Source organism: Cucurbita maxima, unplaced genomic scaffold (assembly GCF_002738345.1).
Source record: "Cucurbita maxima cultivar Rimu unplaced genomic scaffold, Cmax_1.0 Cma_Scf00010, whole genome shotgun sequence".
NCBI lineage: Eukaryota > Viridiplantae > Streptophyta > Magnoliopsida > Cucurbitales > Cucurbitaceae > Cucurbita > Cucurbita maxima.
In genome coordinates, this window is record NW_019272026.1 from 3,506,112 (window position 1) to 3,530,152 (window position 24,041).

The 24,041-nt window shown below is 38.9% G+C and overlaps 6 protein-coding genes across 7 annotated transcripts; 4 read left to right on the plus strand and 2 right to left on the minus strand.

The window, feature by feature from the left end:
• Positions 1-27: 27 nt before the first annotated feature.
• On the minus strand, positions 28-1,219 carry LOC111485256 (heat stress transcription factor C-1-like). The gene is made up of 2 exons (XM_023132061.1): positions 901-1,219; positions 28-816 (listed from the first exon to the last, which is right to left on the minus strand). Exons 1-2 carry the CDS (start codon positions 1,111-1,113, stop codon positions 178-180), a joined length of 852 nt encoding a protein of 283 aa, XP_022987829.1. The 5' UTR covers positions 1,114-1,219; the 3' UTR covers positions 28-177.
• A 2,278-nt stretch (positions 1,220-3,497) lies between these two features.
• Positions 3,498-8,169, minus strand: LOC111485129 (kinesin-like protein KIN-13B). Its single transcript, XM_023131862.1, has 12 exons — positions 7,811-8,169; positions 7,532-7,723; positions 6,642-6,782; positions 6,282-6,389; positions 6,077-6,154; positions 5,916-5,997; positions 5,600-5,759; positions 5,225-5,527; positions 4,848-5,066; positions 4,293-4,773; positions 4,140-4,205; positions 3,498-4,046 (listed from the first exon to the last, which is right to left on the minus strand). Exons 1-12 carry the CDS (start codon positions 7,925-7,927, stop codon positions 3,867-3,869), a joined length of 2,127 nt encoding a protein of 708 aa, XP_022987630.1. The 5' UTR covers positions 7,928-8,169; the 3' UTR covers positions 3,498-3,866.
• Positions 8,170-9,294: 1,125 nt separating this feature from the next.
• LOC111485300 lies at positions 9,295-11,066 on the plus strand. 2 transcript variants are annotated; one of them, XM_023132128.1, is made up of 3 exons: positions 9,317-9,743; positions 9,995-10,050; positions 10,682-10,765. In XM_023132128.1, the coding sequence occupies exons 1-3, from the start codon at positions 9,501-9,503 to the stop codon at positions 10,740-10,742; spliced, it is 360 nt and encodes a 119-aa protein (XP_022987896.1). In that variant the 5' UTR covers positions 9,317-9,500; the 3' UTR covers positions 10,743-10,765. The 2 variants fall into 2 exon arrangements, with proteins under 2 accessions (XP_022987895.1, XP_022987896.1); XM_023132127.1 differs by lacking the exon at positions 9,995-10,050 and having other exon boundaries at positions 9,295-9,743; positions 10,682-11,066.
• Positions 11,067-14,256: 3,190 nt separating this feature from the next.
• LOC111485130 lies at positions 14,257-17,930 on the plus strand. Its single transcript, XM_023131863.1, has 6 exons — positions 14,257-14,525; positions 14,617-14,749; positions 15,040-15,143; positions 15,569-15,713; positions 15,790-15,930; positions 16,050-17,930. Exons 1-6 carry the CDS (start codon positions 14,485-14,487, stop codon positions 17,601-17,603), a joined length of 2,118 nt encoding a protein of 705 aa, XP_022987631.1. The 5' UTR covers positions 14,257-14,484; the 3' UTR covers positions 17,604-17,930.
• A 116-nt stretch (positions 17,931-18,046) lies between these two features.
• On the plus strand, positions 18,047-19,386 carry LOC111485251. Its single transcript, XM_023132056.1, has one exon. The coding sequence runs from the start codon at positions 18,267-18,269 to the stop codon at positions 19,134-19,136; it is 870 nt and encodes a 289-aa protein (XP_022987824.1). The 5' UTR covers positions 18,047-18,266; the 3' UTR covers positions 19,137-19,386.
• A 2,062-nt stretch (positions 19,387-21,448) lies between these two features.
• On the plus strand, positions 21,449-23,616 carry LOC111485280. Its single transcript, XM_023132102.1, has 3 exons — positions 21,449-22,106; positions 23,143-23,214; positions 23,294-23,616. Exons 1-3 carry the CDS (start codon positions 21,534-21,536, stop codon positions 23,294-23,296), a joined length of 648 nt encoding a protein of 215 aa, XP_022987870.1. The 5' UTR covers positions 21,449-21,533; the 3' UTR covers positions 23,297-23,616.
• The last annotated feature ends 425 nt before the right edge of the window (positions 23,617-24,041 follow it).

Here is a 24,041-nt window from a genome sequence, read left to right on the forward strand (position 1 = left end):
TTTTTTTTTTTTTTTTTTTTTTTTTCAGAATTAGATGAGACAGTTACATATGGATATACAAATGTATTGGGGAAAAGAAAAGAAAAGAAAAGAAAAGAAAGGGAAGTGGAAGAAATTATTAATAAAGATAAAATGCGAGAAGGAAGAAAATGATGTGAAATTAAATGAAGTAATTAACTAAAATCCACACCCGAAAAGAGAAAATGGATAAGGCGGTGGTGGGCGACTCTCCTCCACTGCCCCCACTGTCATTTCCGTCAAATATTTCATCTCTCCGCCGCTACTGCTTATACCAATATCCATCGGCGCCACTGCCGGAACTCCAAACGCAGCCGGGTCTTCCAGAAACCACGGCCCCGACACCTCGGGGCGGGTGGGGTCGTCTTCAATTTCGTCGGTGTCGAAGGAAGCGGTGGAGGGGGAGGAGGAAGAAGGGGAAGTCATGAAGCGCCTCTTCTTATCGGGGATTTGGAAGCGGTGGGTGGGATCCCGGTGGAGCATGATCCGGGGCAGAATTTCAGGGTCCTCCACGACTTTATGAAGAAACGCCATCATTTGGTGGGGGCGTTTCTCGGTGGTTTCCAGGCGTTTCTTCATCGCTTGGAGCTGGTGTTCCAGAGCCCTCTGTTCTTTCCTCAACCTCCCAATCTCCGACACCAAATCCTCATCCGACATATCCCCCCCAACTCCAACCAATTTGACGGCGGAATTACTACAGTGTTTTCTCCTCACAATGTTTCTGAGTAAGTGGTATTGGCCCCGTAGAAACCACTCGTTCGCGAATTCCCATCGATCCGGATCTACCTTCCGAAACCCCTGTTCTCTCCGAAAAATCAAATCAAATTAAAACAAAAATAAAAAAACAGAGGAAATTGGGAATTAGAATTGGGAATTACATACGTAAGTATTGAGCTGTCGGATGAAGCTAGAGAAGTTATTATGCTTGAAAAAAGCAGGCAAGAGGGTATGAGAGAAATAGAGAGGGTCGAGAACGACGAAGCTGTTATTAGCAGAGCCCCAAGTAATGGAAGTGTCGGTAAGGGGATCGTTGACCATCTGATAAGTCTTCAAAATAAAAGGTGCAACAATGTCGTTTCCGCAATTAACCTCCATCCCATAAGCTCTCTTCCTATTCTCCGAAGAAGAAGAAGAAGACAGTTGAAAATGGCGGAGGGGAGGGGGGATTTAAGTTTTTATTTTTCTTTTTTTTTAAAAAAAAACCAACAAATTTCTCTTTTGGGAAAGATGAGGCAGCATCGTAAATAAATAATGGACGCGCGTACTGTAGCAGGAAGGGTAACGTGGCAGTATATGATATTTTTGCACCCTTTCTTACTAAGGTAACAAAGAGGTGGGACCCATTCAGTGAGGCTCTACTCTTCTATTGGCCAGCGCCCTGATGTGAGGCGCTTACCAATTAGATATTTTGCCACGTAAGAGCCTCTACCAGCCCCACGCGCACGGACCATGTTATATCATATCCATATATATTTTTAACGTTTAAATCAGAAAAACTATAAAAGAAACTAGTTGGTTGCCACCTCAATATTATTTATTAAAATGGAATTCTAATAGTTTAATAATAATGAATTGAATGGTTTTGATGACAGACGGCGGAATGGCGCGTGGGGAGAGGGAGTTCCAAAATAAAATGAGAGAGTTGAAGGAGTGAGTGAGTTTTAGGGCAAAGCTTGAATTTTTAGGGCAAAGCTACACGTGCGTTGGCGCTGAGTGGATTTATGAACGCGTGGTGGATGTCGGATGTCGCCTTCCTTCCGCCTTTTCACATTCCCCTTTTTTTTTTTTCTTTTTTTCTTTTTTAAATAAATCTTTTTAACTTTTCCTCCTATCATTTTCATTTACACTATTTTTTTTTTCTTTTTCAGGAATTTACAAAAATTATTCTCAACTATAAGGATATGGTTATTAATTATAATGATCGATCAATTAAGGACTCCGTCGTCAAAATTTCTGAAATTTTGATGGTGATTACTGAGTATGAAGTTAAAAGAAAAGTTACGTGAATTGCTTGAGTTTGTAGGAAAAAAACCCTGCGATTTTAAATTTGATAGCCAACATCAAGATTATATTTGAGAAGGATATTGTAGAGAGTGAAGATAAGAAGAAAGAGTGTTTCTATTTGTTCTAAATTCAGGAACACTTGTCTTTTCAAATATCACTTCCGTCCTAGAGCTCCAATGAGAGATTTATGAATTTGTTGACTCTAAATCATGCATACTATTGGTCAATGTTGTACTCCATCGCCCATAAACATTTTCTAATTCTTGAGATGACAAGATCTATATAGTTTGGAGGTGGGTTTAGAATTTATTATTATTTCATTTCGACATTAATTTTAAACCAATCAGAAATGGGATTGATTTTTTTAATGAAAATTAAATAAAGGAAGAAGTAATGGTTTTCTTGCTATTTATAGCAAGATAAGATCCATTTTGATTACCTAATTCATAAACTAACTTATTTATTTATGTGTGAATATATTTAAATCTGACCTGCATGCTAGGCAAAGTGCAAAAGGTCTTCACATATATTAATTGACAAAATATCACCACCAATACGGCAATTTTCAAATCATAAATTTTAAGATCCGTTCGTTTATTTTATTTGCTACTTTATAAAAATGATTTTTATTAAAAACTATATATAAACAAAGATCTCACTGACGTGACGTCAGTTGGAGAAGGGGACGAAGAGTGTGGAAACCTCTCATCAACAAAACAAACTTATTTTAAAATTTTGAGTAGAAGTCATAATAAGACAATATCTGCAAGCAACGGTCCTGTACTGTTATGGTCCTGTACTGTTATGCAACCACTTCTCAAAAGTTATAAATATTTATTTGATATTTAGAAAGATTAAATATTGAACCCTTCAAATTTCGAAAACTATCTTCCAGCACCCGCAATAAAAAATAATTGCTCAATGAAGTAGACACGATCCTTCAAATCTTGTAATGGGATAAATTTATTTATTGACATGACCCGGACAAAAACAAAATTTGAATTACATTAAAATCTTAATCAACAAACTCAATCAAATCACATGACGAAATACAAAAGACACAATAAGAAACGAGTTTGATCTGAGAGGAAAGTGGGTGAATTATTACTTCTAACTTGGTTCTTGCAAATTCTAGGAGATGCATGAAATCGAGACACTTCGCTGTCATTTTAGTTAAAGATTGAGCTAATCCAAATGAGTGAAGCAGATTGGTTGATTTGGTGATTAAAAACAAAACAAAGAGATTAAAGGGCTTATCCATGTTTAGCTTAAGGTCCAAGTTTGATAAACAACTCCAAAAGGCATGGATAATTAGCACACAGATCAGATCTACATGGTCAATATCGTAGTTTTGACTGTTCATGTGACTGATTTTCCACCTACTTAACCTACTTTCCTTTATTAAATCCATCAAACCCACTCAGCAGAATCATGTGTAACCTTCTAGCTTTTGACAAACTCCAAAGGCTGGGAGATCACAAATCAACTTGTCAGCTCAAGTATTAACTCAAGTATAACTCAACACAAGAATGTGTATTAGTTTCTTGATTGTTCTTGCTCAGTCATATAATAGCAGCAGCAGCAGTAGAGCTCAGAGGGAGAGAGAAAACATCCATGAATATAAAACAAACACTATAGACAGGAAATAAATCTTCTGTACAATCAAAGAAAGCTGAAACCACCTCTGAGGGAAAAGCTTGGCAGTTTGTCGATCCCACGCCATGCATGAACCATTTCATATCGATATTAACTGACCTCAATCGACCGACTCCCTCGGGCCTGTGTAAAAGAAGATTTTTTTGGAGGGAAAAAATGGGCAGTGTCTGTCTGGCTCTAGATTTGTTTCAGTTGCTGGAGGGTGCCACCAAAACATTGTACTCATCTAAACGTTTCTGAAATTGAGCCAACTGAGCCTGCAGCTGAAAAATGCTTGCGGCCTTCTGTGATAGAATGACGTTTAATTTATGGATGTAGTCATCTAAATGGCTTCCGGGTTGGTCAGCTTCAACAAGCAAGTTCATCTCCTGCATATGCAAGCAAGATTACACATGGTTTAAACTGGCTGCCAAAGGTGGCAGCATATAACGTTCGAAATAAGAAAGAAAAGCATTGCAAACCTCTCGGACGATGTCGATTGTCTGCTCCACCTGTCTCCTATGAGCAGTAACAAGGTTTTCTTCTTCCTAATATGAAGACATAGTTGTAGGATGTCATTTAGAGTTGGATGATTGCTGTGAAAGTTTGATGCTCAATATTCACAACATTATTACCTTCAAAAGGGCATCGAGGTCATCATCCGAATGGGAGTCAGTCTCAACATAAGGTATATCCCTTCGGTTTGCTTCATTAATTAATTTCTTCTGGTTGATATAGCCTGGCACTTGACGAGTTTCGGTTATTTTGGTGTTCGTCCATGATGATTTCTCCTGTTCATATAGTTGCTCAGGGTAACCATTATCATCTTCAGTGAAGTCATTTTGAAAGCTTGGCTGCCTTTTGTGATGAGGCAAAGCTATGTCTGCCCTGTTGCTAGGAACACATTCAACGTTCAACGGTGGAGTACCTTCCCTTTCATTCTGTTTGGACCAACCAAATCTGTTCTTGTCATTTGGTAAATTAGTTTTGTTATTCTCAAAGGATGGCTCGGTGGGTAATGAGGACGAGAACAGAGAGGCCGTCGATTCTCGAACATTTGAAGATGAATATAGAGGATCCCGCCTTGTGCTGCTCCCTTTAGATAGACTCTTTACCCTGAAGGGATAAATATAAAGCATATTTAACAGATATTTGAAAATACCATTGTAATATCTCAGAAAAGAACGCACCTGTCAGCATATCTTAGTGTGTTGAGAGTATGTTCACATGACCCCGAGCTCGGTGATATACATGATATCATAACAGTGCGTGAGTCACCAACAAATGAATCTCTAAGAACTTCAGTTAATTTACTGCCTCTGAAAGGAATGTGACCCTGATCGTTGTCAAGAGCTCTAATGCATTCCTTGAGAGCAAGCAAACTTTTGTTAATTTCAGCACCTTCGATTCTGCAACACAAATATTTCCAAGTCAATCACACAGCATGAGGGAGGGAGAGAGTAAGAGAAAAATCTATTAACTTTTGCTTCTTAAATCAGACTGATTTTAAAGTACTCTAAGGTCCATTACATAATTGCAACTAGTTTTCTGAAAAGAAAATTTAGACCTTGTCTGTTTATCATTATCTGTAGTATCTGCACCACGTTCACTTCCAGCAAGGTCGATAAAAGACAGCTTTCCTACAAGTCGAGCAGGCTTTGTTTCCGAACTATCTACTGATTTCTTAATGCAAAGCTGCAGTATAGCATGTGATCTGGAGGATTCTTCATTTGCACCGGTTGTACCAGTGCTTCTTGAGGCATTTCCCCGCTCGATCAATTCCTTGATTGTCTCGACATTAGAAACTTTGTATTCTTGCAACCCCACAATGCATACTTGTTGCTTTCCATCTTCCCTCATGAAAAGCTTTCTGCACGATGATTATACATTCAAGAAAATGAACTGAATTCATACATTTTCTGCTAAATCTCAACGAACTTACTTCCTTTCGTTGAGGAGATCATAAAGTTTCCCTCCATATATCTCAAAGAAGCTGACAAATAATTGGAAGCCCTGATTCCGGTGTGTGTGGTGCACTAATCTTAAAATGTCTTCAGACGCCTTTAAAGGCAGTGGTTGCATAGTATATGTTTTTCCACTACCTGAACGAGCATATCAATATATTTCGAGTTAAGTATATTGAAATAAACGAAGCAGAGAAGAAACAAGATAAACAACAACATGAACAAATACTTTTACCACGAGAAATCTTAGGTTTCTAACACCCTTACAAAATTGCATGAAATTTAAAACCTTGCCTGTTTGCCCATAAGCAAAGCAAGTTGCTTTTGTTCGGTTAAAAATAAGGGGAACTATCGGTTCCACAGTTTCGGAATATACCTGCACAACAAAAGAGAATGCTTAAAAATCAAATAGTTTTTCCATTTCAAAATGGTATTCATCCATGACTTGTACTTACTTCATCATTTGAAACGCCTTCATGCAATACCGCATCAAAAACAAATTCATGTTTCTCAATATACTCTGTCAAGTCTACCTGCAGATGCAATATATTTTAGGAGAGGAAAAAAAAAACGTCTCGCTGCTTACTCATACAAGCAATTCAAACATAACATGTTGCTATATTGAAACTAGATGATCATGATTAATGATCAGTCACTTACCTTAAATTTTGTTTCATGAACTGTCAGGGAATTCGGCATTCGCTCTATCGTGATTATATCTTCTTCTTTCTTTGTTATTTCCTTTTTATTCAACGGTCTCTTACGAACCTGTAATGAAGAAAATTATACTATATAATGGATTCAATTCAAAGAGTCTCCCTCTGCTCAATGAGGAAAGGTAGACCATCACAACTCTCCCATGGCCTATCGACATTTTCACCAAAAGACAACAAAAAAGAAAAAATTATTCTTCAACCCTTTTCATTTTCATATCACTTTGAGGAAAAACAGGTACAATAAAAGGAGAAGGCACTATTATCTCAATTGCAGCTGCATTGAGATGGTATCGAAGAGACATACCACAACTTTGATCTTAGCAACATTATTGGTTCTTTCCTTGTCAACTGAGATGCTTTTGAGAAGATTATTGTCAGATGCACCTCCAGGCCTATTAGGTAATTTGCTGGCAGCAAAAAGTGGCTCCGAGTCAATGTAAGCTGCCTGACAAAATGAAGTAAATGACGCAGTAAAAATGAAGCCATAAACAAGATTCATAATTCGTTCACACGGAGCATGTGAAAATTTAAAGGATAGTGCTCCCCCTCTGGATGCCATTTCAATCCAGGATTCTGAATCTAGAACAATACTGATGCAAATATTGATAATAACAATACAAGAACAATTGGATTCCATTATTTATAATCCCAAAGGACAACCTCAAGAGTTGAGGGTGTAGCAATAATTAACTTAACAAAGAGGTATTATTTTATTAGATATAGGAATCATACATACCATGTGATCAAATTTGGTTCAATTAAAAGCATCCATTTCACTATATTCTCTTCAAGTTCATCAATGTTTAATTTCATAAAAACTTTACTAGAATGAAGAGAAACCAACTTGGAATCACAAGGCTCAATTCCGATCCATAAATTATATGATTCAATTGACTCAAATTGGAATCAAATTTAAACAATTCAGCAATTACAGGGCTACAGGCAATTTAAATTGGAAAAATGGATCAAACACTGACCAAAGCATGCTCTCTAACTTGAATTTCTTAGTTTTGTAATTCCGCAAAAGAGAACAAGAAAACATGAGAAATGAGATAGACCCTTAATCCAAAAGACACAGAAGGCATCAAACAGACCCACGTTAACAAATAGCAAAGCGGCATCCGCATACTACGGGAATTCAAACCAATGTGCATTTGAAAGAGAAAAAAGTAAAAATAATGAAACAAATCCAACCTCAGGTAACAATTCAGTATCAAAAGCATGAAGATCGAGGAGACCAGGGCTGTAATGGGTTGGAAGCAACATCTCATCCGCATTCTTCCTCATGCTCGACGACCGGGACCGAGCCTGTGGCGTCAAAGCATCAGCAGAGCCAAGATCATTGAAACTCCTCTGCATTCCCCTGCTTGCCCTCGACCCAAAATCCTAAAACCCCAAAGAACGAAAAATGAGAAACACAGTTCCTACAACAAAGGGCATAGAAATAAAATAACAAAGCAATCGCTCGTGTACATGAGAAAGATTAGATCTCCCGTAAGAGTAAAAGGCGTCAATAGCATTATCGGAATGCTGACGCTTGTGGTGCACCGTGGGATTAGATCTTGAAATCTGTCTCCCGGCCGCGTTCATCCTATCTTCAGCCAAACCCAGTACTCAATACTGCAATCTGAAGAGTGAAAACAGAGTAAAAGGGGGCTGGAATGGAAGGGAGAGTAGAATCTTGGCAATCGGAGTGGGTGTCGGGGGAATCCGAGAGGTGAAGAAACAGAGAAGTGGGAAGGCGATGAGAACGGAATTCAAAGTTCGAAGGGGCGTGTTTGAAGGTATGTGGGCGCTGGACAGTGGAGAGAATAAAAAAAGAGTACAATAATAGTCGCTGAGTCACGTACAGAGAGGGAGAAGACTTTACGAGAGCGCGAGTGTATTTCACGCGATTTTGAATGAGGGAGACCGGGGAGTGGCGGGGTCCGGCTGTTTTAAACTTTCTACCCGAATAATATTCCATAAAATTATTGAATGTAGCCGATCCCAAGTAGCTAATTCATTTATTTTTCCCAATAATGTCAAATATTAATAACAAATGCGTGAAAAATATTTAATAATTGGAGTTTTGGTATATTTATTGGGTGTAAGAATATTGTGCTCCACCACTCGCGCGTGTAGGGCAAGTGCATCACGTGCCACTTGAGTTTCGTATCTCGTGAGAGAAATAAATATATTATATAGAGAATAAGTATAAGTTTTGTCTTTTGGGTAAAGAGTGAGACATTGGTGATGGCTGTCACGTTGTATGTGGTAGTGGTGGCCCACTTCCATGCGCGGTGACCATCTCCAAGGCACAGCCAAATCTGGGCCATTGGATTCCTCATTCTTGGATCACCCCTATCATCCCCTTCTTCCACGTAGCCTCGAGTGAATGCATTCAATTAAGTTTGTTTAGGAATGATGGGGTGAAATTGGAATTGAATTGAACAGAGCGGCGTGGTTCATGTTTGGTAAATTGGTAGGCATCTCTTGGGCCACATGTTTTATTTTCGATAATTCCGGAATTAGTCCCTCATAGGGGAGATCGCCTCGTTCAAAAGTTTAGACTCAATCGTCAATAATATCAAAGATACGTTATGTAGAGACCCTGTTGTCCTAAACTATCCAAAATGCAATATTAATATAAATGATATCGTACCTCTTTTATTTCTGAGTCAATGCAAGATTTAAAACAAAGCAAGGTAGAACACGACCACAAAATCAATGTTGTGGGATTTGCTTGGAGTCGACCACTATCATACCCTTAAGGCGAGGCGATAGACAACCTGGAGGAATCTAGATTTGAACCATTTGATATGATTTATTTATTTCATATTTTACAATTAAGTTTAGGCATATAAGTTGGTTTCTTCTTCGGAAAAAGGAAAATAAAATAATAATAATAATAATAATAATAAAAGGAATAATGGAAGCGGTATAAAATAAAAAGGATGCAATTTTATTTTAGTCGATAATTCTGAGAAATTCCAGAATTCGATTATTTCATAAAATTTAAAGGATAATTTAGTGGAACAAACACCGCGCTGCGCTGTGGAGAAGAAAATAAGAGGCGGTCCGGAGTCGGACATCACTTGTGGCGGCTAGTTGATTTCGGTGGAATCAGCCACCAGGAGATTCAGTTAGACCCTACCAGTCACCTCAGGGGAAGAGGAAGATCATGGCGTCGATATGCCTGCTCAGCTCTAAAACCCTAGCCTTACCGTCGGCAGCTTATCTACCAATATCCTCTTCTTCTACTAGCCATAGTTGCTGTTTTGGCGGCTGCAGATTCTCTTTCCCAAACAAGCCCATTCCGACCTCTAATTTGATTATTGTTAGAAGGAGAACGGGGAGGCATGTGGTTCGAATGGCCCCGGAGGAAGAGAAGATCACTCGTCGCAATCCACTCGATTTCCCAATTGTATCTTTCTCACCCTTTCCTTGCGTGTTTGATGTTTCCGGGTTGTGACGGAGCTCTTTTTCGTAGGATTTTAATGTTTTTGCATCCCGTTCATGGAGATTATGCTTACCGTTTTTATGTAGCTTAGCTAGTATATTTGCTAGATTAGGTTGGGTGGATAATTGGAGCATTTCCTAGGATTTGATATAATTATTGTTAAATTTTGTCTCTGAAGGTTGTTTAAAATGCTTGTTCATGAGTTATCTTGCCAGGTTTTTCCTGCAACTGTACCTGTCTGCTTGTTTCGGCTATATCTGCATTTTCCATGGAAAGTATACATCCCTCGATCTCAATTGAAAATGGGCGATTTCTATCTCTGGACGAGGGGCACCAACCATTATAATGTTTACTTATTTGCATTGTCACAGATTTCATGAGAATGGGCCATAATTTGTAGCCTGGATATTTTGACTTCATATCTGTGATAGCTCTTGTCGATTGTATTGCACTGGGTAAATGCTTATTGCACTGTAGTTGTTGAATTGAGATTGAAAGAAGATATTGGCAGTCCTCACGATTGTTTGTCGCGCAATTTAATAGTTATATTGATACTTTGCCATTTCAGTTTTGGGGGTGTTTGGATTATAATGGATGTCATGGCATTCGTTTGACACACTATGTCTGTTTGTTCAATTTGTTTTCTGTTCTTCTGCCGGGTTTCTACTTGATGGTTTTGGAAACTCAACTGACATCATCAGGTTGTTCATAAATTTAGCTTGAATCATTTTTGTAAGGGCGCATTTTTTGGTGGTCAATTCATTTTCTAATTTGAAATTGCTGATGTTCTTACCTGACAAACGAAGTTTGGTTAGTAACTAGTTAGAAAATTCTATGAAGTGCTTGAGTAGGCTATAGCTGGTGTTCTTTACATTGAATGCTTCTTGACTATTTGGTTGCAGGAGTGGGAGAGGCCAAAGCCAGGACGTAGGCCAGACATCTTTCCTCAGTTTAGCCCCATGAAAACACCATTGCCACCACCATTGCCGTGTGATCCCCCTGAAGAGGATGAGGAGGAGGAAGAGAAAAAAGAGGAAGAAGAGGAAAATCCTGACAAGGAAAATCCAGATGAGCCCGAGAAGCAGTAGATGATTTTGAAGAACTCCTTGAGTTTTTTTCCCCTTTTCCATCTTCACTTTGTTTTTTGATAGGCTCAAAGCAATAGATATCCCCAGGGGACGATGAGCTGAGATAGTCAACTATGAACCAAACATGTTTGACTGCTATTACTGATTTTGCAATTCTATATTAAATTAAATATCTCTTTAGGATTTCCCATTCTCTGGAGTTTCAACCCCTACTTTAGGCAGTTTATTTTACGAATAATTATCATGAATGATATGCCTTCTCACCCGTTTCCTTGTCACAATGTTAGCATGTTTCAACTGTTATATTTGAGTTTTGTTTCAGAGCAAATTTCTAGAAGCTGCCGCAGGTCAGCACAGGGCGTTTCACATTATTATATGACAAATCCCAGAACGATTTGTTGTAATTGGTTTCTTTTCTTTTCTATTTATATATTATTACTAATATTGAATGCGACTCCTTGTTGTTTTTTCAAGAACGTGACTGAATGCAATTATTAATTATTAGTGAAAAGCCTTTCCCCTTCTTACGAGCCCGTCGTTATTAGCTATGGCTAAATGACAGATGATTGTGTAATTCAGAGTAAGTATAAATTTGTCTGGTGCATGCTTGTGGTTGGATTTATGTAGCCTTTGACTTTATAGATGCCCACTTTCTATTTAGTATATAGTGGCTCTCACTTTGCAGGATTCATAATAGAAGTACTTGAAAATTCCCATCTTTAAAAATTCGTTGGCTGCAAACTAGCTTCTTGGATACAAGTCAAACTTGCATTCTTTGCCAGAAATATTGAAAGTGCGCAGGTCCCAGTGGCAGCAGTTGATGATTTGCAGCTTTTCTCTCCTTTGAAGAATCATCCATCCACAGGGCATCTGCTTTGGCTTCCTCTCTTATTCAAACTCATGGTATGTACTATCAACTTCAAGTAGCCAGCTTTTTCATCTTTCTTGATTCTTCAGTTTCTTTTCTTTGTTTGATAACAACACGTAGGTATCTGATATTCAATACTTGGGTTAGTTTCCTTATATCCTCGGCTGTCAGGTTTTGAACAATGAACCTTCTCTTTTTCCCTTCTTGGTCGCAGAATCTTACTCCCACTCTGTTCAGGTCACTGGTAAGGCTGCTACTATCTCTAATTGTCCAGCCTGCAGCCTCTGTCTCAACCTTGCTTTTTTACAGTGACATTCTTCCTCAGCATATGGTTTCGGAGAGACTGATTCGGCATGAATTGCTTGACCGAGAAAACTACCTATTCCATTTTCTTGTCAACTTTTTGAAGTGCTTTTGGTGAACAAAAGAAGAAAGAAGGAAGAAGACGACGCTGAAGAAAAAGGTACATCTTTTTCAGAGACCCATCTCGATTTTTTCCCTTCGAGTTTAGATGGCTTTTCTGATGCCATTGGGAGCACTATTTTGAAGGGTTATACTTCGAAAACTACTTTGATTGTGACTAAACCTTACAATAAAACGATATTATGGTTGTTGTTTTCTCTGTTGTCATTGGGCAAATGCGTCTCTCTCGTTCGTAATTTCTTAGTGCTGCGTCCACTCTCCCACTTTTCCTTCTTCAATCTCACGTCTTAGACCATATTCCCACTTTAATTTGGACTTAAAAACTCTGTTTTGAATGGCTTTTCAAGTTCGTGGGAGTCATTTCACATCAACATTTCTCATTTCTCGCTACGTTCTTTTGATGATGCTTAGGTTTCTTCTTCCTCACTCACCTTTATTATGTCACGCGCATGTTTAGGCTCTGTCCTATGTCTTTATTAATGAGAGAAATGTTAAGATGCAAAATCATAGCTTCTGCTGACTTTTGTTGAATCCATTTCCACCAGACCAAGTTATCTCTTTTTCTTTTCTTTTTTCTCATTTGTTTGTGAAATGAATCATAGAATCTGTGAAGAAGTTGGAACCATTAGGGGTGGTGCTACGGCCGACGACCTGACCAAAAAACTTCATTGTTATACTTTATGACACTGACATTAATAGAATAGTATTTGTTTGGAAGGAGAACAATTTCCAATCATTTATTGGACAGTTTTAGCGGTGGTCGGCTGTTCTTATTGCTGACGCCGACACGCATGCTCCCACCATTTCTGTCTTCCACTCTTTGTTTTATTTCAGACACAAACCCAACCATTACACAATTTAATATCAAATTCCTTTCCATATTTTATGAACTTTGCCTCATGCACCTATGAATAAAGCCATTATCTTGCTTTAAACTAATCTGTTTGTTCGTTTAAACAAATATTATGTTGAATTCATTGAGAATGTGTAAATTCGAAGTATACAACCATTATTTTCCATTTCTTATTGGGTGTTTCACGGGACAATTCCACTGCTTGGCTTGAAATACTCGTCTTAGATTTAAATTATCCCGCTTCCAATGGCATCAAATTAGATCTTTTTTTTAGTACAATCTTAAACTTTGATTAGTGTTGTAATCTTTCTCTTAATTTTTTCTTTTTTGGTATTTGGTACTAATGCATTGATTACCTATCAAGATATTTATTCTTTCATAAATACGTTTATCGGTACAAAAAACATTGCAGGCTTGTTTTAGACCCTTAATTATACATCATTGCAAGATATATTACATGGGCTAGAATTAGGCAAAAATAAGATACAAAAGGGGGTTACTTCACTTTTGGTAAGGGACCATATATATATGTATTTTTTGAATAAGCATTTGATTATTTGATTATTTGATTATTGTCACTTTAAACTTTTATCTCTAAATACAAATAATTTTAATTTTTTTAATTAAAAAAGTGGAATAATTAATACTTTCAATTGGGAATGGTAATACTTATCCATCAAAAGCCATTAATTTGATGCAAACGTGTAAAAATGGGATAGAAATGAGCTTTAAATTGCACAAATAGATTATTTAAATAATTTTTAAAAAAGCATAAATAGATAGCCCCTTCAATTTCCTTGCACAGCTGTTTTGTTGCGTCGTTTGATTCAAACGACGTCAAAAAGAACACAACGTGTCGTTATAACGGTCGTTAGATGACCTAAAATTTAAAACAAGGCCAGAAATCCAAATCATCAAAATTACACTAAAAGCGTGAGGCGTCTGCGGTCCAGCTCAGCAGCACGGTTCGACCAAACGCCGCCGTTTTATTAACCCATTTCTTAAGCATCAATACCCCACGACGAAGTCACCTCATCCAACGGCCACCATCTCTCCCCCCCTCATCTTTACTCGCCGATTTTCAGGGTAGGTCCGAGACGAGGATTTGAATTCCGAAAATACCCATCCAACGTTAAAATTCAGGTTAGAGAGAGGGTTCGTGTCTTTTGGGATAAGGCGAGGGTAGTTTTGTAATTGGAGAATTTGTATTTGGGAGAGTTTTTTTTTTTTTTAAAAGTGAACGGCACTCTTGAGTGGGGTTTGGGAAGATATACCTTTTATGGCACCGTGGAGTGTTTGTAGCTTCGTCGTCTTCCTCTTCTTTCCCCAGCTCTGTTATTTCATTTTTACTCCACTCCCTCCCTTTCTCTCTCTATCCCTTCCCCCTTTCTCTCTCTTCCTTCCAGCTTTGCTGATGTATTTGGGGGCTGAGGTATTTAGCTTGAAGAGTGGTAGGTAGCTCAAGATCCAAAGATGTTGGATGGGATTCTCGGCCGAGGCTTTACATCCAAGTGGTATTAATTCCGATCTATTTTTTTTCTTTTTCATTTTTGAGTTTCTTGAGAGCTTAAACAAGGGATGTTTTTGTTTTCTTGATATTTGTAGCAAATCCCAGATTAAATTGACCAAAAGTCGGATCGATGTGATTCGGAGGAAGAAGAAAGCAACTCTGAAATTTCTGAAGAAAGATATTGCTGATCTACTCGCAAATGGGCTGGATATTAATGCTTATGGAAGGGTATTCTTTTTTTCTTGTCACACAATTGTTTCCTTCGTTTGAATTGTAAAATGTTTTGATTGTCCTAGGGTGTAAGCTCAAATAAGTAGTTTATAAAGGCCATGATTTCTTTTTTGGATTAATATTCTGTTTATGTGGTGTCGGTGTTTGTTCTTGCCTGAAAACCATATCTATGTGGTGTTTGATTAAACTTTGTTGTTGATTCTCTGATTATTATGCCGACTTCTATGGTATCTGTCTAGTAATTGGCTCAAACAAACTGCTGCTTTTGCTTGTATGGTGTGAAACAGGCTGAGGGGCTTCTAGTTGAATTAACAATTTCGTCCTGTTATGATTTCGTGGAGCAATCATGTGATACCGTGTTGAAGCATCTTCCAATCATGCAAAAGCAGAGGTATTGAATCATGCTTGTGTTCTGATTACTTATTAGATTTCCACTCGGATAAGCTCATGTAACAGCCTAAGTCCACTGCTAGATATTATCTTTTTTGGGTTTTCTCTTCTAGGCTTCCCCTCAAAATTTTAAAACGTGTCGGAGAGATCGTTCCTTTCTCTAATTGATGTGGGATCTCATAGCTTACTAGCAGGGAGGATATCTTTATATCATTCCAAAGCATGTAGATAACTTCATGTTGTCTTACACTTGTCAATTATATAGTTTCTGGCTAAGAGCATGTCGATAACTTCATGTCGTCTTACACTGGTCGATTATATAGTTGCTGGCTAAGAACGATTATATCATTTTACACAAATTTTGTTTGTGACTTTATACTTGATAATTTATGTTCGTCTGATTCCCTCTAGCTGCCATGTTTACAGGGAATGTCCAGAGGAATGTTGTGAGGCTATTGCATCTCTAATGTTTGCTGCTGCTAGATTTTCGGATTTGCCAGAATTGCGCGAGCTCAGGCAAATCTTTCAGGAGAGGTTTGGGACTTCTGTGGAACATTTGGAGAACCGGAAGGTAATACCCAAGTAACTAGCTTCAGGTTTCCTGGATCTTTCTTAATGAGAGACTAATCACTAATCTATTTCTGTAGTTTGTTGAGAATTTAGCTTCCAAGCCTTCCACATTGGAGAAGAAAGTTCAGTTATTACAAGACATAGCTTTGGAATTTTCAATTAAATGGGATTCTGTGGGCTTTGAGAAGAGAATGTCCACTCCCCCAGCCTATGCTCAGGTGCACCTCGTTCCCCTATTTTACTACTTTCCAACGTGCAAGAAACTGAGTTGAATCCTTAAAAGTATCAATTTTTCAACTTTCCCAACGTCTGAACTTCCCATGTCCTTCTTCTGCAGGGCTTACCTAAAGATTTCGGGGCTCACAATGCTGCAATAGAAAAAAGTCTTTCCCATGCTAAGGAAATTGATCCAAGAGTGAAGGATGATGGTGTGTCATTCAAAGAAAACTTTGAGCAACCAAATGCCAGGCACAGATTCCTCAATCCTAGTGATAGTACCATTGCAGGAGGAAAAGAACTCAAGTTTCAGCCGAAACAAGAATTTCCCCGACACAGACATGAGAATAGAGTATACGACGAAGAAGAGACGATCTTGAAATCCGATGGTCGTATAAATCTTTATGGAGAGAAAAAAGGTTCTACAGTTCCCAAGCATGAAGCTAGAATTGGTAGAATGGGCAGTTCTTCTTCGAGTGAAGTACTGAAAGATGCTGATAATGGACTAGTTGTGCAGAATGGCAGAGAACGGAGAGTTCCAGATTACTTGAAGTCTTCACCTTACAACAATTCAGGTCTTGCTCCAACTAGTAAGCATGAAGCTGGAAATGGTATGATGAGCTCTGCTTTCGGACCTCGTAGAATGGGCAGTTCTTCTTCCAGTGAAGTATTGGGAGATGTAGATGATGGAACAACAGTTGTGCATAATGACCGAGAGAGGACAGTTCCAAATTACTTAAAATCTCCACCTTACAGTAAGTCAGGTCTTGCTCCTAGTGACATTAAAGAGCCATCATCTGGCAATACTCATACGGGGCATGGATATGCAGTTCATCAAGGGAAGGCTGAGGAGGATAAACATCAAAATACAAAGCCAAGCTTCAACAGTATCCTCCCTCCTCCATATGTAAAGGCCAACTCTAGAAGGAAGGATAACAAGGATAGGAGCCATGACAACAATTGTGTCTCAATGGGTCCTCAGAAGCCTGTCAAGTCAGAAATGATCACCGGTGTCGAATTAGAACCCCGCCATTCTGACCATGAGAGGCAGGTTATTAGTCCTTTGAGAGCAAGTAGTCATGGTGGTGAAATGGATCGTTTCTTTGGTGGTCGGATACCTCCCGACGCTCTGCCGAAACCAAGATCAGTTCGGAGAAGGCACCACAAGCCACGTTCCAGTCATTCAGTTGATGACAATGCTGAGGACATTCGAACGGTGAGAAAGAAGTCAAGAAGTAGTAGTAGGAGAAGGGATGACAAACGAGGCTTGCAGCTGTTAATAGACGAACAGGAGAATGAAAGGGATGAAGAAGAAAGGATAATAGACAAGCTCTTGATACATTATAGTAAGAAACCATCAACCTTTGAGCCAGGAAAGGTAAGAAGGAAGCCTAAAAATCATCTGTCTCTTGAAAATGGTACTGATTCTGCCAAGTCCCCTTCAAATCTAAGAAGCAGAGATGAAGCTGATAAGCAGGCAGACACAGTTCATCCACCAGCTAGATCAGCTTCCCTACCTCCTGAACATCATCTGGGTCCATCAGAAACAACCAAAGTATATACTCGAGCTATTTCCTTTCAACCAGACCGATCAAGTGCAGCTAAGCATGTTCATCCTAAATTACCCGACTACGATGATTTGGCTGCCCGATTTGCAGCCTTGAGAGGAAGGTAAATCTTTTGTGTCCTCTTTTGGTTGCCTCTCCCACGAACTTCTTTTACCCATTTCACATTGTATAGCCCTTGCGTGTATGTGAGCTGCATCTCGTCATATCTCCCATCCATAGTCATCATTGCTTTTTGAAGATTTATATTGTTGACCTGTAATAGCGAGTGTACGACTTCAAAATTTGAAATGATACAGATGTTGATAGCTAAATGTAAGATCAACCCAACCCCGTCACGAGCTGTGTCGCTAGTGTTACCCAGCTTGCCCCATCATCATCCACAAAGGAACAACTTTTCTTTTCCTATTTGTTTAAAAAATGCATCTTGCTCCCGAGTTCTTCATCCCCTTTTACTCCCTACAGCTTCTTTCAAGTCTTAAAACATCATGGGACCAAACTTTGTATTCTTGCAGACGTTTTGGTCTTCTTTTAAGGATCTAATATCATTAACATATGACCGTTCGTCAGCCAATTTTTTTTCTTGGTTGAAAACTGTGTTAGTTAAAAGACCTTTTTGACCTCTTCTCTCTCTCTCTCTCTCTCTCTGTGTTACTAGTTCCCGCCTAAAAAAATCCCCCCTTTGTCCTTCCTTCAATACACCCTCGTATTTACGGCCTTCCCTTCAAGTTTCAGCTACTTCATTAGAGAGATTCTGAGAGTGAGAGAGAAAGATGCAGGGAACGTCCAAGGTGATATTAGGAGCTACACTGATAATGGTCGTGAGCCTTGCCATTGTATTGGGCCTCATTCTTGTGTTGCTTGCTGAACTCTACTGCTCTCTGTTACTCCGCCGCCGTAGCCTTCGAGTTGCACCGCCCACCACCACCTCCAACTCCCCTGCTGACTCCCTCGTAACCGCCAGGAACGTCCCCCAGTCTTTGCCTTCAGCCCCTTGCAGGGACAACAACCGGTCTGTCATTTCTCTCAGTAGCTTGTATGCTCATGGTGTTCTTAGTGCTCCAAGAAACTTTCTTTTTCCCCCTTGTGTTGTTAAAGACAACAATGTAGATGTAGCTGAAGCAAAGAGCCAAAGCTCTAAACTTCATCGAGTTATCGACATTATTGACACCCATGAATCATCCCTTAGCCCTCTTAGCCCTCATCGAATCGAGCTCATTTCCACCCCATCCTCACCTGATCTTCCCATTTTGAAAGCTTGTGCCCTGAGTAAACCAAGCCCTGCTATTGCCTGTAACGACAATTCTTCCAGTGACAGTGACCATTTAATATACATTTCAAACCCCATTTATGACAATGATGCAGCAGAAGACACCCCATTTGAAACACCAAATTCCTCTCCCTCAAGATTGGAAAGATGTAGTTCTTCTGAGGAAGACGAGATTGCAGCATGTCCTTCGACAACCATCCATTCTCTCCCCAATACGCCTCCTTTAACGCCGATGAAGAAGCTCCCAGCTGAGGCTTGTTCGATTACATTGAGAAACGCCAGGTCTGTGGGGAATTCTGGGAGTGATTCTAACACTAACAATGCTCTGTCATCGTCCTCCTCTGCTTCTCCCTGTACCTCGCCATCATGGTGATGTAATTCAATGGCAGCTTTATATTTAGTGTCGTATCAGAAAAAGAAAGCAGCAAGTTTCTCGATGCATTGGGCTGGGTATTGCACGGCCATCTAAGCCACGCCTCTGTCCCAGCCCATAAAGTGTTATCTAGATATTGGTAATTTTGTTATTTTCCATTTGTTTGGGTTGTTAATGGAAAGATGTTGGGGGGATATATATCTTCCATCTTCTAAGAACATTTAAATAAATCATAAGCCGTTCCATTTCATTTTCACCTGAGGCTATCCACTTGTGTTTCTTGTGCGTTTGTGATTCTGCTAGAACTCTCGTGATCTGTAAAGAGTCATGAAGATAAGAATCCGGAAGACGGAGAAAGAAAAGAATCTCTGTTTTTGAGGGACCTCCAACGCAGGTTTCGATGCGCTGATGTATGAATGAAAAACAAACAAAAAGATCTGTTTCTCTTGACCTGCACTGCAATGAGGCGGTTTCGGCCATTTCGACAAGGACAACCTACCTGTTGGACTGCACACGAGACACGAGAAGCTTCAGTTTCAGCACCCACCAAATTAAATCTATGTTTTTTTGCTGGCAAATACTCCATTTCAATTTCAGTAACTTATTGCTAATATATATTGTTTGTTTTGTTCGTTCACAATTTTAAAACATGTCTATTTGGGAGAGGTTTTCACACCTTATATGGAATGCTTGTTTTGCTACTCCAACCATTGTGAGATCTCACATCGGTTGGAGAGGGGAACGAAACATTCATTATAATAGTATAAAAATCTATTCGTAGTCGACACATTTAAAGTTGACAGTATCTACTCGTGAATTTAGGTAATTTATAGTCTAAATTATAGCGGTGTCATAGATGGTGAGTATGAATGGGGGTTGCCAATTCCACAAGGAATGGCCCATAGTAACAATTTTTCCATCCTGTTTTCCATTTTTAATCATAAGGTTTATTTTTTGTTTCCCCAATTAATACTCACATTAAGTTAGGACAACCATGGCGTTTTCAATTTTGTTTAAAATATGACTAAAAAGAAAAAAGAAAAAGAAAAAAAAACTTAATTTTGGTTTCAAAGATTTATTCAAATAATTGTGATAGAGAAAGTAGCATTTACACGTGGCATCATCATAGTGCTTCAGATCTGGAAATACAGGAATCTCACAAAACCACCCCCGTTTATATAAATCCCCATCTCTTGTTCCCAAATTGCTTTGCAAAAATGTCAGCCCACGGAAAAATCAGGATCAGTATCCCTTCCTCCGCCAAAAGCGTTGGCGACGGTGACGGCGTGGCGGCTCACACATGTTCATCCAAAGGCCAATGCCTCTGCTCGCCCACCACTCATCCTGGATCCTTCCGTTGTCGTCTTCACCGTTCCAATTCGTTGCCCTGGACCAGGCACTCCAAGACCACTGCGTCGTCTTCGGCCGACGCCTCTCACACCTCAGATCTTTCTCCCAAGTCAGTTGAATCTACTTGATTCTCGACTATCCGAAATTTCGCTAGAAAAAAAAGAAGTAATGAAAATCCTCTGTAAATATTTATGTATTGCGATCTTACTCGACTCGTATTATTAAATATCAGAGTCGATTTCTGCTTCTCCAGATGGCTATTAGTTTCTTGTTTGTCTGTTTGTTTTGACGGCGTGCTTTGATTTTAATTTCAGTTATTCAGTCCAGTTTCTGCTTAATTTTCCTTCTTTTCATTTTCGTTTGTATCTCTTCGCTGTGCTGGATTTTGATGATGGAAAGCAATTTTAGGGTTGATGTAAATTTGGGATTTAGATTTATCCAAAACCTTTATTTATTTATTTATTTATCTGTAATGATTTAAGAACTGCTTTCCGTGATTATCAACTAAAATAAAAATGGTATTAATACTCTCAACGAGAGTGAAGAAATAATGCTTTAATATAAAGCAATTAGCATTAGCATAGGGGCCGATTATGAGAGTGCGATGGCATCTTGTGACTGGACGGTGACTTACAGTCGTGGATTTTGCTTTAATTATTTCCATAAATTTCTTTTATATATATATTTTGAAATGTTGTATATAGCTCGTGATTGGGCTAAGCACTTACAGGTCTATTTTATGCCATTTTCTAATCAATATGGGATAAGGACACTCACATTCTCACATTCATATCTATTAAACATTTTTTAAGTTGGGTTTTAGGTATTGTTCGTTTGACTCTAATATCATTTGTAATATTTTCAAAATCGTAGAAATTATAACAAATTTGAACGCAATTATTGTTAGTAGTTTGAAAGTTGTGGCATAAGCTTTATTGGGACGTGTAAATTCTTGATAGGCTGAAGCGGGTAGCTTAGGGAGGGGCGGGCGTTTTTGCCACGTTACTCATAAAGATCAGTTCCCATTTCAATTCTCTCTAACAAAGCATGAGCTGCTCTAAGGACGGTTCGATCCCTGTTCCTTACTCTCCTATTCCCCCAAATGCTGCTGCACCGCAAAACGTTGTCGTTTTATCTCTCTATCGTCCCCCTCTCTACCGGCAGCGGCGGCTTCTTCGCCTCTGTGCCCTCTACTCCGCCGCTTTCCTCCTCCTCTCTGCCGTTGTTTTTCTACTTTTCCCGTCCGATCCCTCGCTCCAACTCGTTCGATTGAAACTCAATGGCGTGAAAGTCCGTTTGTTGCCTGCTGTCGTCCTTGACCTTTCTTTCTCTGCTTCTGTTAGGGTTCGCAATAAGAACTTTTTTTCTCTCGACTACAATTACCTTGGCGTTTCGGTCGGCTTCCGGGGAAGACGACTTGGATTTGTGAGCTCTGATGGCGGTCGTGTCTCTGCTCGGGGCTCCTCTTACGTGAACGCCACTCTCGATTTGAATGGGTTACAGATCATTCACGACGTCTTTTTCTTGCTTGAGGATCTGAGGAAAGGTATAATTCCTTTCGATACGGAGACAGAAGTGGAAGGATCCATGGGGCTTTTCTTTATCAAATTCCCAATTAAGGTAATGTTGATCTTGTTCTGTTTCCAACAATAGGTCAAATCTTCACTCGGAATTGTAAGTTCGTTCGATGTTGATTCGTTTTAAAGCCTCGCAGTTTCAATGATCGAAATTGCGGTAGCATCATTATACATTTGAGCTTTTGTTTGTTTGATTAGTTTGCAATCATTGAATGGATACACTGCAAGAAAACTCCATTTGTTTGAAATCACCACGTTTTAAATAATACTCATTTTGTTTTGACGGCTATTACATGTTTCTTAGAGTGGAAGTTCAGATAATTGGAATAGAACACTCAACTCTGTGATTGACTATTTGGACTTTTAGAACCCATTTCTAGTCCTGCAAGTTGCAGCTCCTAAATCATTCCCAAAAGCATAGGCCCAATTGATAACCATTCGATTTTGAAATTTGTTTGTTTTCTCACAATTTCTTTACAATGAACTTCATCCCTGCATTTGACTTCTTAGATAAATTTGAGAAACAAAAACAAGCTTTTAAAAATTAGCTAGTTTTCAAAACTTGACATGCGTTTTCAAAACATAACAAAAGAAAGACTCTAGGAAGCTTAATTTTCAGTAACCAGAAACCAAATCATTATCAAACTGGTTATTTTTGTGCTATGCTGTTGACTGGGAAAATGCTTGAAGAACATTTATCTTCTTCTGGATTTTATACATGAACCGTGCCGTTGATTTGATTGTGACCTGCCTATTCCTACATTTAACTCAATTATAACAATGTTATCTTAGGCTGTTGGTGTTCTTTTATAGACCTCGGATGTTTTTCTAGTGGAATATGTCATCCGAGTTAAAAGAATCCCTGTAATTATAATGTTATGTTAGACTGCTGTGGCGTTCCTGTATAAATGTCAAATAGTGAAATGTGTCATTTGAGTTCAAAGACGTCGTTCTTTTCTATTCCTCACCCCACCTCCACTGTCATTCTGTGGCCCCTTTCACCAACTGAACATTCAGCATAAATAGATTTAATGTATTCAATGCCTGTTGTTTTGATGTTGTTTCTTAATGCTCATCAGGCTACAGTATCATGTGAGGTATTTGTGGATACAAATAGCCAAACAATTGAGCATCAAGATTGCTACCCTGAGGTGAGAATTCATCATTTTGCGTACTTTTCTGTTGATATTTCTGCCAAAATGACAACCTCACAACCTCTTGGATTTGCAGTGAACGAAAGATGGTAATTCAGTTTGATTATGACTCTTGTGACGTGAAGCTGAAACTGGGAAGCGGGAACGCCCCTGATATTGTTGAATTTGAGTGTTAATATTCCTCGCAGAAAGTTAAGCTCCGTTGTCCATATGCTAGAGATTTAAAAGAAAAAGTAAGTTCCGAACATCTTTGTGGATTATTACTTATAAACTATGCTTTTACAATGTAGTCAGATTCTTACACAAGTTAAAGTTCATTTGTTATGTGTAGTAGTAGGCAGTTGTTGCCATTGCAATAATGAGATTAGATTATGTGCTTTACTCCTGCTTTTGTGTTCATATGTGTGAAGAGTTTCTTACCCATTTGGGAATTAAACATTCTGAACTAAAAATAAATCTAAAATTTTGCCTTGGGTATATATATATTTTATAAGCACAGAAATAATTTAAATTTTCTTATTTTTCTGAACTTCAAGTGGAATCACATCATATGGGAAATTAGTCGAAAAAATAAAATTTTAAAAACATCAAGCATATTAAAAGCCACTGCTATTCATTTTCTTCTGCAATTACATTCCAGCGATTCAAACACCAATCACTCATCGTTAAACAGAGAGACCTTTTTACTCGCCGCCGGTCCATTTTTCACCATCCGCGGCCTCCCAACCCAAACGTACTCACTTCGGTGCAGCCTGCAACGAAACGACCCAGGGTGCCTTGTCGGCGAGCACAAGCACCGCTTTTTCACCGACTCGACACTGCCA